We start from the raw sequence: 16249 nt of genomic DNA, 5'->3' as shown, positions 1-16249 counted from the left end.
CCAAAAACGGAAACCCACAGTGAGCTCCGCCCAGGCGAGGAGGAGACAGTAGAGATAGCGAGAGAGAAGAAAAACAGTCATGAATACCTGTAGCCTTATTGAGCCACAGGGACTATGACACTATTAGCTGAAATGTGTCCAGTTATTGCACTATAAGAAATATAGTGATGTATCTTCATTGAGTAAACTTTTTTGTTTTTCTGATGTGTGAACTAAACTAAAGGTTTTTAACCCGTATCATTCCTTGCACTACTGCTTGACCAATGGCTGATTGGATGCTTAGACTAATAAACAAAAAAGTGCAAGTGCTCCTAAAAGTACCAATTATCAGCTTCATAGGGGAAGCAATCAAATTCAATACATTACTGGTTTAATGTGTGTGTGTACTGTATGGCCACATGTCTGGTTGTACATTAAATACATAAAGAAACTTACATAGCAGGTAGAATCAATCTACAGTTTACAGCCCCTCTGTCAGTTCTGGTTGGCTCACTACTTTCTATCTGTGTCTCTCTCCTTATCGCTCTACCTCTCCTCTGACTGAATCTATCTTGACTGAAAGTCGTGGTTATTTAGTTAAACATCAGCAGATTACTGAAATACATTGATCAGTCTGTCTGACACCAATAACCATGTCATATTCAAAATCAAGTATTGTTTTTTTTTTTACTAACACACGTTGTTGTAGTCAAATTGTTAAATGTTGTCATTGTGTTACTCAAATTTGTAAATGTTAGTACAAACTGTAGGATCAAAGACATTCCTTTGTTTCTGACGACCTCCCCAGCCAGTCTGTTGGTCGGGGAGGCTGTAGTGTTATGTGAAGGTTCTGTATTGCTGTTTAGTAAGCTTCCTGCCTTTATGACCCTTTGGTAAGCAGGAGGTCACACAAACACACACACACACACACACACACACATACACACACACACACACACACACACACACACACACACACACACACACACACACACATTCTCGCACAGGCATACACACACATACACACACATACACACACAGTACCTTATCTTTTGTGACCAGAGGAGTTTTTTAGAATGGGTGGTGCTTGTGTTTACTGTAACTGCTTTCAATGAAAAGACGGCAAGGAAGGCTGTTTATTTGATGCTGGCTAAGAGACGGGTGAGGAGCGTTTAGCTCCAAGAGCCTTGTTCCAACCAGCCTCCCTTGCTAGCAAGTAAAATGGCTGTTCGTCTTGCTTCCTTGTCGTTAACGGGAATACGTTTCTAAACCAGCGGGGCCTGTGGAAGCACAGACCCAACATTTATTTGATCCTTCCAAGCTGGAGCCCAACACATAGCGTCCACTGAGGAGGGGGAGACGAGTTTTCAAGGAGGTCTGGTTTCACCGCCAGTTTTTTAAGGATGGTGAAAGATGGTTTCTGCACCGAAAGGAGTTTTTTTTCTCCGCTGCTGAGGGTGTTGAGTGTTTGGTTTCTCCACCAATATGTAAGGAGGATAGAGCTCTTGTCGGTGCCTATTTTGTTTGTGTGTGAACGCGCGTGTGAGCGAGTGCGGGCCAGATGTGGTCTGTGTGAGTGTGACTGATTGTTGTCTTGTAATGGGGAATAAACTGAGTAAGTCTGCCTTGACAGGGGATGGAATACATTGAAAAGTATTCACCGGGCAGCACGTAGTATGTAGATCATTGAAGAAATAAATTAATTTCTGAACAAAGCAGATGAAAAACAGAGTGTGAATATATTTGATGTCACGGTGTATGTGTGAAGTGGTCTCCAACTGGGGAAGAGGTGATTTTGCAGGTCACCTTCTCCCTAGTGAACACAAAAGAAATAAAATAGTTGTGTTGATGAAAAAAAAAAGGCAATGACAATATGAAGAGTGTTTGGTGTTTCTCAGCCTGAAACAACTGCAATCTCACTTTTTGTTTTTAAGAAAGGAGAGTTCAAGAACCAGAGAGAGGAGATGTGTTGTTTTAAGCAGTGAGAATAATGAAAATGTCTTAGTTTGTCACTTGTAGGTGAAAAGCAGACCTGAATCAATTTTCCACGTGCAGCAGTTGGAGGAAAATTATAGGTTAACATCATTAAGAAACACTCAGGCCGAATTTTTGGCTGAATTGTGTTTACAACTTAACTCCTATGTGTTCCTCACCCTGAAGAAGCAAGCTCCACGGAAGCTAACCTCTGCCTGAAGACAAGGAGTGCAGTTCCAGAAGTACAGGCATACATCAACAGTTGACAGCAGTCCAAGAGACAACAGCAGAGTCCTGAGCAGGTCCAGCAGCAGTGTGTGCAAACGGCATCAGAGAGAAAGAAAACCCATCACCTGACTGGATGGAGATGCGTTTCCAGCAAAGTGAGTTTCTCCACATTAAAATGGTCTCGGGAGAAAGTCACTTATTGGAACAATCAGAAATATAGTAGTCTGATTCAGCGAGGTAATCCAATCTAAATTCTTCTTTTTCTTTTTTGAAATGGCGTAATATTGCTGAGGGTGAAAGCGAAATGTGATGATAGATTCCACTATCAGCAATGAGTGAATGAATGAATGAGTGAAAATTAAAATAGGGAACTGACTGGACTGATAAAACTGACAAGAGTTGACTGACTTGACACCACTATGCCAGGTTAACCCCCACCCAGACATGACAAAGGGGTGGATGTATCGATGTGTTTGTCTTTTGTTGCAGGAGCAGGAGGAGACCAGAGGAGGAAACTTTGGGTCACATAACTATTTGAACTCTGCAAGTTTAACCTTTTAGCTGTAATTTTTTTTGGGTGTCTGTGAATTTACCAGCGGTGTGTTATTTATGACCTAGTATTGCCAAATGCAGAGGTCACTGTGAGAAAGTGTGTTACACCTGCGCAGCGCTAACATTTACATTACTTTTCTATAGCAGAGGGTTAATCATGTGATTTAATCATGTGATTTACAGCAGGACAATCGGTTTATATTTTCTACTGGGTTACTGGGTTTTTGTGTGAAGGAAACTGTGTTACAGGTTGTGTGTTGATTACGCAATTACACTGTGTTGTTGGGAAAACGTGAATGTTACAGTGGAAATGTGAATGCAGTGTGAGACATACTGTGTTTGAAACCAGTGTTACTTCTTTTTATAGCAGAGTGTTAACTTTATGGCTTTTTACAGCACCTCTGGAATCTGGATGACCGTGGCCTGACCTAGGATGGTACTGCTAATGTTTCTTTAAGAGTGCTTGTAAAGGATTCAGCACAGACAGACAAGTGACATGAGAAAAAATAATTTTTTTAGTAATTACAGAATAGTTTAATATGGGACTCATTATCTGACCACTATTGAGCTCATAGTGATAAAATAAGTGAGTGACAAACCTAAGGAAAGTCACTGATGAAGTTGAGATGATCAATGATTTGGAGCAAATTATGGCAAAAAAAAAATAAAATAAAAGTAGGGGTTTCATGATTTAGAATAAACCTGCACATGATACTTGTCTCTGTGATGCTGAATACTTTATTACTCTTATGAGCTACAGTTGTTTGCAAATGTGAGGTTTGTTTTAACTTACAGGGTTTTGTCCTGCAGGCAAGGATACAGGCTCCAGGTGGAGCTGGGAATTGAACAAACTTTAACATTTAACCACTGACTAATGTTTTGACACAGGGTTACAGGTTTGGAGTGGAGCTGCTCCAAGAGGGAAACCCTGGAGAATTTTTCAGAGAGGAGGTATAACATTCTTGTGCATGTCTCATTGTGTGGTGTTGACACATGGCAAGAGCCATTTGGCAAAAGAGAAGTATCAATTTTTAACTTGCAGGTGTCATCAGAAGGAGCGACTGCAGGGGGACATCTACAAGATGGAAGCTGAGGCCAGGAGAGAGGCTTCAGGAGCACAGCAGATATCCCACAGAGGGCTGTGCTACTGGGCTTCCAGAAGATCGTGGAGAGGAGACTTTGAACAGCAAGCATCAAGAAAGAGTGAAAGAGATTTGACGTTGACGTTGAGGTAGTAAAGTAAAATCGCTGTTCGTCTTGCGTCCTTGTCGTTAACGGGAGTAAGTTTCTAAACCAGCGGGGCCTGTGGAAGCGCAGACCCAACACACTTAAATATACTTAAACTGTTGAATTATTTTTCTGATATAGTTGGGCTTAACTCACTGAACAACATAGGATTCTGGAATATATTGCTACGTCTCTGGCTGTGAGTACAGCTCCACATACCACACGGTTGTCTTTTGGTTTTAATGTAGGTTATAATCATATTTTAATTAATCTACTTATGTGTGGTGCATTTTAACAGAGGATTAGCCAGAATTCATCAATAAAGATATTATATCTGTTCACACAGAATGGTAGTTCATTTCAGTTTTTACACATAAGTTGTGAGCAAACCAGAAAAAATTATACACATTTTTATAACTACATCAGCTTTAATGAGATTTTAAGTGTGATTATATACATGCATTTTTGCATTAAGATTCAAGATAATACATTAGAGCTTTAACTGCACAGTGAAGAGACTGTAGCTGTGACAGGTGGATGTCACAGTGGCAAGATGTTGCATCGGCTTTTTAGATTATTAATTTAGTTGCTGCAGAGTCTTGATCATGCTTGTAAAATGGCACAGAAATTTTACCACTAACAATGTCTGTAAAATGAGCCTCAGAGATGTGATTTTCATTGACTGTCAGACCACAGTCGCTGTCTCTTCCTGTTAAACAAGGTAAACTGCATCTGTCTTACTATTACAGCAGAGTTTCACTCACTTTCACCATAATCTAAGCTATACATCAAAGTCCTCACTAGCTCGTCCCCCATCAACCATCAGTCACACTATTTTTGTCTCAAGTAATGTCAAAATGGGTGAGAGAGCTTTTGTGGTGCTTTTCCTGTGAGTCTATCTCGTAGCAGCGTACACAACATTGGTCTCCAGCTCTCTCTGTGGCACACGTCTTCTGATTTTTGTTCTGGGAGGGAAACTCAGCCCTGCAGTGATCATGACATCAGAGTCCACATTCTGTAAATAAAAAAGTTGGAAATGTTGAAAGTCACTAATCCTGCACATTATTTATTTATCTCTTAACATCCACTAGGTCATAGGCAATCTGTCTAGACTGATGTGAAGGGTTAGACAAAATTTTAGTTTTAGTTTCTAAAAATGTAAAAATGTATTCAGTTACCATAACCCAAGACTGATTGCTGGTGACCGGTGGATGTTAATATATGAATGATTGAATCAGACAATATATAAATCAATCGATCTGAATCTACGGTTTAAACAGATTACCTCACTGCGTTGTGGATTCTGTCCATCATCTTCAGCTATTTGATAGAAAAGCTACATCTGTTAGTTATCCACTAAAAACCTTTGCATGTTTAGTTTAAGTTTAAATAATTCAATACCTGTATGAAATTTCCTGATCATGATAATCAGACCGATGATGACCAGTAGAAGGAAAACAGTTAAACTACCCAGGGTCATAGTGGATGGATTTTGTGATCTACCTTCTACAAGAAAGAGAAATAAATACATTATTTAATACAAATAAATAATAGGAATAATAAATGAGAGTATCCTTAGTTTTTTGACTGGTAATAAAGATAGTACATGTTTTAATTGCTGTTAATGGAACAATGGAGAAAAAATAAAAACAATCTTACCATGAACCTTTAAATTTGTTGCACCATAAACTATAAACATTTCATTCTTGAGTTCACCACAGAAATACAGCCCAGAGTCAGATAAATCCACTTGTTTGATCTCAAGAAATAGCACAGAGATGTTGGATGTCATGTTGAATTTGCCATTTTGAAATCCTTCATAGAAAGTCACACTGCTCTCAGGGCTGACCATAGATGAGATCCTGCTAGCGCTAGGTCTGTTGGTACTTCTGAACCAGAATAAGTGAACAGAATAACTGCTAAGGTTGGAGCACTGCAGCGTGACTTCTTCATCAGGCTGAACCTCCACAGAGTGAAACTCGAAGGCTAAGACAGAGATCCAACCTGGAACAAACAGCGAGCATTAATGACATGTACGCAAGGTTCAGTCCTGCTGGATTACTGTATAGAAGTAAATGTGAGAAAGCGATAAATGTACTTACTGAAGGTGCAGAGTAAAACTGATTTCATGTTCATCTTTCAGACAAGCACTACCTCAGTGTCACTAACTGAACTGTGCTTCGGTAAAAGTGATCTGTACGTAAAGAGGCGGGTTGTGCTTTTATATGTACAGTCAGACTGACAGTGACGGTGCTTTTAGGAGCACGAGTGCAAACTGACACTGAGTAAGAAAACTGGGCATCGTTAAAATCCAGTTTGATACAATTTTTCATGTAAGTAAAGTTTTAGGGTAAAGGGCTAACTGCTTACAAGAGACGTGTCAGTAAATTTATACAGTATTAGATATTCTTTGTTGTTTTTTTGTCTAATATTTATCACAGTCATTATTCAGTCGGTTTTGTTACTGTTCACAAGTTTTGGTGCAGACTGCTCACTTCACATCTGTCTACAGACGTGAAGTTAAGTGTAACTTCAGTAAGTAAGCTCTTTAATCACTCGTTTGCTTTCTCTGTGTTTGACTGCTGGTTTATTCTTTATCTCACCTCCACTTTCCCAAACTGTAAAACTCAATGCTGACATCATTGTTCCAGTCCAATCATCTTTTTGCCCACCTTCTTCAAGTCAGTCAGTCAGCCTCCATTCTGTGTACTTGAAATCACACTCCTCATCTTTCATTCTTGCCTGCAACCTTCTTCGTAGGGACTCTCCAAGTCTTGCAGTGCTCCAGCCAACCCTCTATTCTACCTTTAACACCACACTCGGGAGGGTCCTGTCCTAATTCCAAACCCCACTTCGTTTTAGTTCTGCTATAATGAGCCACAGAGTTTTTCCAAATACCATCATTGAATTCCCTTTACCAATAAACGATGTTCAGTGTCTTCTAATGACCTGTCCTTTTTGAAATGCTGTGCACATCAGTTCCATTATTGAATTCCATCCGAGTGTCTGGAGGTTTTTCAGGGTGTGCACCAGGTGTAGGAAAAGATTGGATGTCATGTTGAATTTGCCATTTTGAAATCCTTCATAGAAAGTCACATTGCTCTCAGGGCTGATAATTGATGAGATCCAGCTAGCGTTGAATCTGTTGGTCATTCTGAACCAGGATAAGTAAACACAAAAATGCTAAGGTTGGAGCTCTGCAGTGTGACTGCTTCACCAGGCTGAACCTCCACATAGTGAAACCCGAAGGCTAAGACAGAGATCCAACCTGGAACAAACAATGAGTATTAATAAACTTAATATTCAATAACAGTCCCTGTGACATGTCAGCCTGCATAATTATAAACAGTATTAGTCTTTATCTTTATCTGAATAGGACTCCCTAAAGTGTTATCAATTCCTGGAAGAAATTAGTTTAACATTTAAACCTTTTTTCTGCACATTCCAGCACATAAAATAAAACATTTCTTTGTGTTTACACTCAGTCTTTCAAATAGATGCAAGTAAAACACAGCAGAAAATAAATAAAGTCAAAGACTAGCGGTCCTGTTGCTCTACTTTCCACCTATAAAGCAGGAGTAGGGTAGGCGGAGGTTTACCCTGGTGCAGGTGTGCCGCAGCGGTCAGTGGAAGAATCCGCGAGTTTCTCTGTGAGTTTCCCATTACGTCATAGCGCACTCGGTGCTTGCTCGGAAATTATGGGGTCTTTTTCGCTGTAAAAAGAAGTTTTCTTCCCACGCACAACGGACACTAATGTTTTTGTCACTTTTTATGGAATCAAACTCAAAGTAAGGTCAGTACTTCCACGCTTTAAATGCTGCACGCTCACACTCTCTCCTGCACTGATATATTATCCATTGTTGATCTGCACACAGCTGTTGTCACGAACGTCGCACTCGCTTACGTCACTGTGATGAGACATTCTTGCAAAAATCTAATTACCGTTTTTATAATAGTAATAGTAATAGTAATTCCTTACTTTACTCGTTACTTGAAAAAAGTAATCGGATTACAGTTACTGCCCATCTCTGGTTATAATGTCCATAGTGGGAGGGTGGGAGTGAAGCAAGATCCAAGGTTGTCAGCTGAGAGACACTTTAATCTGTTATTAATGTCTCCATGTTTTTGATTACTGTTTTTGTTTATTCAACGTCTTTTTTTATTAAAATTAAAAGTTAAAAGAAGTTAGACTTTCTCTATGTATTCTTGTGTCTATTTTTCATTTAAAGAGTAAATATAGGAGGCATGTCAGGAATATTCAGAAACAGCCTTGAGAAGAGCACACAGAGAAACACTAGTGTAGTGCAGGGAGTGATTGCCTGAATGTCAGACATCAACATCAGTCTCTCCAGAGCCTGACAACTTCCTGCTGGAGTTTTCCATCTCAGACCCTCCTTCACCTTCTTTGAGGAGTAGGTCACACTGCCATTCATATTGTTTACCCCAAATTCTGACCCTAACAGACCTGAATAATGTGACAGCAGTTTGTCAGATCAGGGACTGTTTTTGTCCAGTTTTACTGAGCCTGTTTAATTTGATTTTAAGCTTTGTATTTTTAGGTGTCAGCACCATTTGTGGTCTTCTGCTGCTGTAGCCCAATGCAATGGGAATAACATGCTATGTGTAAGGTAACATGAAAGTAATATAATGAAGAATATAACAAATCACTTCAACAAAGAGTACAAACGTAACGTAATGCACTGTATTTAAAAATGTAACAAGTGTAATATGTTTCTTTTAAGTATTTTGTGTAATTACACCCCTAACATATACTGAAGTGAATCTGAATTGTTCGTGACCAATCAATCTGTTATGGGCTGCGAACACCAGGCAGAGAAGATGTCTCAATAGCAGGATTGAACAGTGAAGCATTTTCAGTCTCAAGTCTTTATAAACACAAGAGGAAATAACAAAGGAATCGAGGTGATAGTCAAGGTTAGGAGGGAGCGCCACTTAGTGAAAGTATAGTTTGGTTATTGGTCAGAAACGGATATTAAGATGTCTCTGAATGTGACTTGGGCAGTGAGAGGGGATTTTCTGCCTTACTTGGTGCCAATGGCAAGTGTGATGTGGAGGGAGGCAGGTGGTTTAAGGTAGGAAAGGAGCGCCAAGAGGTCAGGCAAAAGTGTGCAGAGTGTAAGTGGAAGCTCAAAGCAAGGACATAAACATCTTAGAACTTGGAAACTGGAGGTTTACAAGAAGTCAATTTACCATGCAGAGTGAGCTAACTATCTTGCAAAGACTGAGTACCCACGTCATTCAAGTACATTGTGTGTGTGTTTGGATGAAAGTTTTTGGGGGTTTTTTTACAAACTGAGACCAAATCACAGTAGGACTAGCCTGTCACTGTCACTGCTTCCATTGCTGCCACTGCTACTGGACTCTCATTGCACTACTAATAGAGTAATGCAACACAGATATGCTGTATAAGGTAAATGAACCACAGGCATCAACTAGAATTATGTGAAAAGTGTAGCAATGACACTGAAGAACTGCCTCACTGTGAACGTATCATCCATAAATAGAGTATAATCTGCTGTATAATCAGGGAACACTGGTGACACCAGTAATGTGTACTGATGCGTGTTGTGTGGCGTACAGTCATAGACAGTGCAAATGCCACAAACATGTTGTTAACCTGCACAGGTGATTGAAGCTGTTTCCGATAAAGTGTGAGGTTTTCAAAATTCATTATAGTTGGAAATTTTGTGTTCAAATGACGTAGAACGAAATTTTTTCCACCAAAATTATGAAATGAGCAAATTTTTATGCTCAGAAAACAATTTTCATGTCACAGTTGGTGACCATATAGAAATACGGCTGCTTTCCCCCTCTATTTTGTTGAATTAAAATTGCGTATACATGCTGAATGTTGTTCTTGTATTACCATTTATATTTCTCTACTTGACTCACTGATATTTAAACTGGTAAGATCCATTTGTAAAGCATTTTTTCTAACACTTTTAAATACAAGCAGCATTTTGTTGTAAACCATCATATGTGTAAATATATCCTTTGTGCTATGTGACTACCTGATTAGATATTTCTGTTAACTAGCAGTTCAACAGGCCTACTAACAAAGTATGCTAACAATAAAGACATTAAAGAATATCTATTTATAAACTCCATTTTAATACTAGAATATTAAAATACAGTTTGACTACTCCTTGTATAATTCCTACAGTGGGTTCAACCTTTATGTTCAATGACACTGCATGACCATAACCACAGTAATTTTAAGACAGTCATGGCGCTCAGAGGATTATGACCTAAAAAAACAAATGTTTGCAAGACAGCCCTGTGATATTTTCCGTGGTATTCAGACCACAGCGTTTTGTCTCTTCCTGTTCAACATATTTTAAACACCTTTATGCCCCTCTCACTATTAAACTAAAGCAGAGCCTCACTAACTCTCAATACAAAAAATAGTCTGCATTATTTATCAGTCTTCACTAACTCCTCCTCCATTACCTACCTACCAATCACAATGGTTTGCTCTCAGATAAAGTCAAAGCAGCTGTGGTGGGAGACGGAAAGATAGCTAGAAAGTGAGAAAGTATTAGCAGTTACTGCACATTTTTGTGTTAATCTTTATTAGAAAAAGTGTTTTTTTGTTAAAGGTGGTTGTAAAGATTTACATACACCAACTGTACAGAACTCCACAAACAGATAAATATGATAGCTTTCACTTTGTGCTGGTGTTCAGTTATTTTGTGAGTCTATCTCGTAGCAGCGTACAAAACATTTGGCTCCAGCTCCCTCTGTGGTGCAGGCCTTCTCATTTTTGTTCTGGTATGGAAACTCAGTGCTGCATAGTTCATGGCATCAGACTCTGCATTCTGTAATGGAAAATGTTTAAAGTCACTCCTCTCAAAGCATTAAATGTTAACCTGTTGACATCCACCAGGTCACAGGCAGTCCATCAATGGATAGAGCTGTGGTTAGTATAAGATTGACATCCAACTGCTATTTATTGAAATTTAATCTATTGGCAACGCCCAAATGGGAGAGATGGAAATATGGTAACATTTTCTGCATTTTCAGCATGCAGCTCAAAATATTAAACCATAAGTTAGATGGATTGCTGTTGACTGATGGAAGCTAACAGTTTAAATAACTGAATCAGACAATATATCAATAAATCAACTGGAATCCAAGGTTAAAATAGATTACCTCACTGTGTTGCAAATTCTGCATCTCGTCATGAGCTAAATGACAGAAACAGTACATCTATCAGTTCTTTACTCAAAAACTTTGCAATTTCAGTTTAAATTCAAACACATAAATACCTGTATGAAGTTTCCTGATGCTAACAACCAGACCAATGATGACCAGTAGAAGGAAAACAGTTAAACTGCCGAGGATCACAGTTGATAGATTGGTTAACCCATCTTCTAAAAGAACGTCAACTGAAAAAAAGAAATAGTACATATAGGATATTCTGCCTTTGTGACAATTACTCAAAAATCAAAGCAAAAGAAAAATCTTACCTTGAACCTTCAAATATGTTGCAGTATAAACCTTTGGCCTTCCCATGTTCAACTCTCCACAGAAATATAACCCAGAGTCAGATGAATCCACTTGTTTAATTTTGAGAAATAGCACAGAGGTGTTGGATGTCATCTTAAATTTAGTATCTAGAAATCCATCACAGAAGGTAGCACGACTATTAGCAGTGGGCATAAAAGAGATACAACTGGCATTGAGTCTGTCGGCCAGTCTGAACCAGAATATGTGGGTTGCAAAACTGCTAAAGTTGGAGCACTGCAGTGTGATTTCTTGTCCAGGCTCAACCGCCACAGTGTAAAACTGTGCGAGTGAAACAGATATCCAGCCTGAAACAATCAACAAGTATTCATAAAAGACAAATTTCCAAAGAACGAAACAACACCTAAAATTTATGTTGTCAATAAACTTTTGTAAACGTAATTTAATGACAACAACAAATTGCAACTAACTACTGATAAAAAAATAGATAGGTGTACTTACTGAGAGTATAGAGTAGAAATGATAGCAAGTTGAAGTTCACCATTGTGCACACGGCCACTGCAGTGGCACTAACTGAATGGTGCTCCTGCAAAAGTGATCTCTAGACAAAGAGGTGGGCTGTTCTTATATATTTAAACTGACTGCACTGACTGCAGACCAACTGCACGGGTGCTTGTAGAAAAGCGCAGCAACAAAAATCAGGATATCATCGCTTGTTTGTTAGGTTTGTTTGTTAGACAGTCTCAGTAATGCTTTTGTAAACCTTTCCTGACACTGGCACATTAACTTTGTCTTTGATTTTTATAACTGCAGGACATGATAATAGTCTATGTGATTAAGCTTTGACTAAACCAGCATCTCTCTATCTAGCTAGCTGGATAGCTCCTGCAGTTAAAAGTTTATATTCAGGTTAGTATTTTAGAAACAGTCATGCAATAAGAAAGCCAGTTGCTTCATAAATTGCAGGCTGGCGTACATGCACACAAATAACACAAGCAAATTAACAACATGATTATATCTTTAGTGGATATCTGACCTCTATAAAAGTGATAATTAATTGATAGCAATGGAATGATACCAGTATAAGTTCAACCTTGAGGGTAGTGATGTTAGTTTATGCAAGTCTTACAGTGGCTTGCAAAAGTATTCAGCCCCCTTGAACTTTTCCTCATTTTGTCACATTACAGCCACAAACATGAATTAATTTCATTGGGATTCCACGTGAAAGACCAATACAAAGTGGTGCACACGTGAGAAGTGGAACGAAAATCATACATGATTCCAAACATTTTTTACAAATAAATAACTGAAAAGTGTTGTAGAACCACCTTTTGCTGCAATGACAGATGCCAGTCTTTTAGGGTATGTCTCTACCAGCTTTGCACATCTAGAGACTGAAATCCTTGCCCATTCTTTATTGTTCCTCATTTTAACGTAAGATATCATTCTTAGCTAAGAAAGAACTTGACACATGTTGTGATAAGCTAAACTTCAGAGCTACCAGGACACACCCACCTAGAGGGAAACAGTACTGTTGTTATTTGCCCTCCAGCCATCCTTTGATTTTAATTTAGCCAGAATGCCAGACAGTTGCTGTGCTAGATGTGATAGGTGTTTATTTACAGCTGTCAGAAGGGCAAAGAGTATAGCACCAACACTTGAATACACTTCTCCTGACCCTACCTTACAGGCCACATCGTATGAATCCCTGCTTCTCCACAGCAATTATGGCTGTCAGTCGTAGCTCATTTAAACGGTAGGAATGCTTTGCCCGACACTGAAAAATACTTGGTCAACTTTACTGTTATACCACAAATTAATGCTACCTGAACTTTTCTGCCCCGACACTGCAAATGTCCAAGTCAACAATATGTAAGATTTACATGTGGTAGTTTGTTTAAGCTAGCTATGTAGCACTGACCTTTGCTTTAACAATGAACATTTCTTTTGTTCTTCTCCAACACAGTGGAATTATTTACATAATCAGACTGAAAATACATGTAGCTGTCTGCACTTGCTTTCAACCTCAGTCCAGCAGGTGGCAGTAAAGAGTATTTGAAACTACTGGCTAAGAGTAAGTGTAGATTTAGTAAAATTGAATTTACATTGGCAACAATGACATCTGTTTGCTGTAATTGGAGGTCACTAAAATTAATGTTGAGCTGGTGTGTAACTTTGCAAAAATAATATTGGACGAGTTTTCTCTGGTCTTCTGTAATTAGAGCAGTAATGACACTTTTCTTTGTAACCCACTGGCTGTCTCAGTGATGCCCATAACAGGGCTTGACTCTCTGGTATCACTCTTACACACACAACTTAAAGCATTTAACACAAAAACTGTTGAGGTTTACACTCATTTAAAAATTTAATTGGCCAGGAAAAGCTGTTTGTTAGCTATTAAAAAAGCCCTCAGCAAAGCAAAGCCATCTTACTATTTATCACTTATAAAAGGAAATAAAAATGGCCCAAGGTTTTTTTTTAGTGCTGTACCCAGGCTGACAAGGAGTCAGTCTGTCTGAAGTTTTAAGTGCTGAACATGCATGCATTTCTCCTGTTGTGTAGAGATATTTACACCAGAAGTGTCAATGAGAATAAAAAAAACCCCACATTTGTTATGAGGATGATCTATTTATTGGATATTGCTTCTAAATATGTTTATTTAGGCTTTCACAGTTTATTTCCCTACACAGAAAAGCTGCCTGTTTTATCATCTACTCGAAACCACAGACTGTTTCTATTGTGATTGTCATACTGCAGTGTGCTGCTCTCTGCTGATAGAAGTCAATGAAACTCACCCATTTGTCTCTTTCTTTCTGCAAATTAGGATGTCCGGTGCAAAATGAAAAGCAGAAGTGACAACTCTACCCACAGGTGTCTCACAAACAGCAGGGGGGAAATAGCCATTCGTTACACTCTGAGCAGCAATTCACTTCCCTTCTGAACCTGTCTGGTGGCAGCATACACAACAGTTGCCTGTGGCCCTCTTTTGTTTTTGATAAAAAGTTACTGTGGCATCGTCCCTAAATATAGCATGTTTAAGGTATGTTAGTTTTGTTTAACTAAGTTGTATGTTTAAAATATCAATAAAAGACAGTATGCAATAACTTATCATATCAATATCATAAAACTGCATTTTATTTGACACAGAACACAGAAACACGCATGTTTAAGCTTTTTAAGTAAAAAAAGAAAGGTGATTTTTTGTTAACAAGTTAGGTATAAACAAAGTAAGTGTATGAGTCAAAGTATAAAAGACAGCATAAAATCTTTTCAGTCATGAAGACAGATATATATCTAACGGACACACAGCGCTGTGGGTTACCACATCGGTTCACATGTATTTGTATTAACTGGTATCTTTGATTCAGATTCAGACATGTGGTTGCACATGTAGTATGCATATGCATATATATATATATATATATATATATATATATATATATATATATATATATATATACACAAGTCAAAGTTTGATCCAGGTTCCACAATGAAATACTCTGTTGTTCAGAAATGTAGGTGGAATTTACTGTTTTATTAGAGATTCTGTAACAAGAAAGATGCAACTTAACAGGTGTCAGAATTTTCATCACAGTTATGTTTAAACCATGCACCAAAAAAGGGCCACTAAAAAAGGAGAAAAACTAGAGACTATCTGGTAGCAGCATAGATCACACTTAAATTTAGTCACCTCACTTTGGTCCAGATGTTGTTGTTCTTTAGAAGCTAGAAGGCAAAAACACCACAGTTACTGTCTGTTCATTACTGCACATCATGAAGATTAAATACAAGAAAAGCTGTTGTATGTTTTAAAAAGTACCTTGCTTAAGTTTCCCGTTTTGAACAACCAGTCCAATGATGACCATTAGGAGGAAAACAGACAGAACACCAAAGGTGACGTTCGTCAGCTTAGCTGCAACGTCAGACTCTTCTACAAGAAAAATGCAGAAAATTAAAGCCTCCAAAACTGTTTTATAGCTTTTAAATCATGTACATGTGCACAATAAAATACATTTTTAGAAAAATCTTACGTTTACATTTGCTGTCCATGTCATCCACAGGCTCATCAGTGTCTTTTGAAAACAAGACACTGAATTAGTTTTTTATTGATTCAATAATTATAATTATAAAAATATAGAGCATCCACATTGTTGTACAGTGGAACCCCGACTTACGAAATAAATTCGTTCCAGAGGGTCTTTCGTAAGTCAAAATTTTCATAAGTAAAAGCACCTTTTTCCATCGCCTTTTGAGTGAGGCGATGCTGGCTAAAGACGAAGTTCTTGGTGGAGGAGGACTTTGCTCATATTTATCAATAATTTAATATCAATAATCTCTTTGTTTCCATCGAGACTTTACACTTCTTTGTTCACTCGAATCACTTGCAGAAAGTTTTTTTCACACCATTATGAATGAACAATAGGCTAATTGCAAACGAAAAGCACATGAAATAGCGCAATGCAACAACAATATGTCTTTCACGTGGAACAGCAAAGTGCAAGTACAAAAGCCAAGGGGTTATCACATCATTCGGAAGGCATTGTGGGCATTCTGAGCTCAGCCAGCGTGGGCATTTTGCCGTACCACAGGCAGAAATATTGCCGTTAAGTGCCTTTGTAACTTGAATTTTTCATTTAATGGGGTCTTCATAAGCCGGGGTTCAACTATATATGCGACCGTGGCTCAGGGGGTTGGGAATCGCATCTGTAACCGGAAGGTCGCCGGTTCGATCCCTGGGCTCTCTGTCCTGGTCGTTGTGTCCCTGGGCAAGACACTTTACCCTACTTGCCTACTGGTGTTG

At 38.6% G+C, this 16249-nt stretch overlaps 2 protein-coding genes across 2 annotated transcripts; both read right to left on the bottom strand.

Moving 5' to 3' along the window:
- Positions 1-4855: 4855 nt before the first annotated feature.
- On the bottom strand, positions 4856-6096 carry LOC146715272 (T-cell surface glycoprotein CD8 beta chain-like). Its single transcript, XM_085441048.1, has 3 exons — positions 6063-6096; positions 5677-5964; positions 4856-4944 (listed from the first exon to the last, which is right to left on the bottom strand). Exons 1-3 carry the CDS (start codon positions 6094-6096, stop codon positions 4856-4858), a joined length of 411 nt encoding a protein of 136 aa, XP_085297174.1.
- Positions 6097-10679: 4583 nt separating this feature from the next.
- LOC146715271 (uncharacterized) lies at positions 10680-11992 on the bottom strand. Its single transcript, XM_085452818.1, has 5 exons — positions 11950-11992; positions 11451-11795; positions 11250-11369; positions 11134-11168; positions 10680-10799 (listed from the first exon to the last, which is right to left on the bottom strand). Exons 1-5 carry the CDS (start codon positions 11990-11992, stop codon positions 10680-10682), a joined length of 663 nt encoding a protein of 220 aa, XP_085308944.1.
- Positions 11993-16249: the final 4257 nt, after the last annotated feature.

This window comes from Copadichromis virginalis, linkage group LG3 (assembly GCF_057382275.1).
Source record: "Copadichromis virginalis isolate Kocher_CV1m ecotype Utaka linkage group LG3, C_Virginalis_male_GT1.1, whole genome shotgun sequence".
Classification (NCBI taxonomy): Eukaryota; Metazoa; Chordata; class Actinopteri; order Cichliformes; family Cichlidae; genus Copadichromis; species Copadichromis virginalis.
The sequence above is the reverse complement of the archived record's forward strand: the minus strand, read 5'-3'. Positions and strand labels throughout refer to the sequence as shown.

What these genes read in the sequence shown, in the direction of transcription:
- LOC146715272 (XM_085441048.1), bottom strand. Translation starts at nt 6,096, where the DNA reads ATGAACATGAAATCAGTTTTACTCTGCACCTTCA. An exon ending in AGTTTTACTCTGCACCTTCA is followed by an intron (nt 5,965 to 6,062) that starts GTAAGTACATTT and finishes TGTTTGTTCCAG; the next exon opens with GTTGGATCTCTGTCTTAGCC. An exon ending in CTCTGGGCTGTATTTCTGTG is followed by an intron (nt 4,945 to 5,676) that starts GTGAACTCAAGA and finishes TGATCACTGCAG; the next exon opens with GGCTGAGTTTCCCTCCCAGA.
- LOC146715271 (XM_085452818.1), bottom strand. Translation starts at nt 11,992, where the DNA reads ATGGTGAACTTCAACTTGCTATCATTTCTACTCTATACTCTCA. An exon ending in AACATATTTGAAGGTTCAAG is followed by an intron (nt 11,370 to 11,450) that starts GTAAGATTTTTC and finishes TCTTTTTTTCAG; the next exon opens with TTGACGTTCTTTTAGAAGAT. An exon ending in CATCAGGAAACTTCATACAG is followed by an intron (nt 11,169 to 11,249) that starts GTATTTATGTGT and finishes TCTGTCATTTAG; the next exon opens with CTCATGACGAGATGCAGAAT.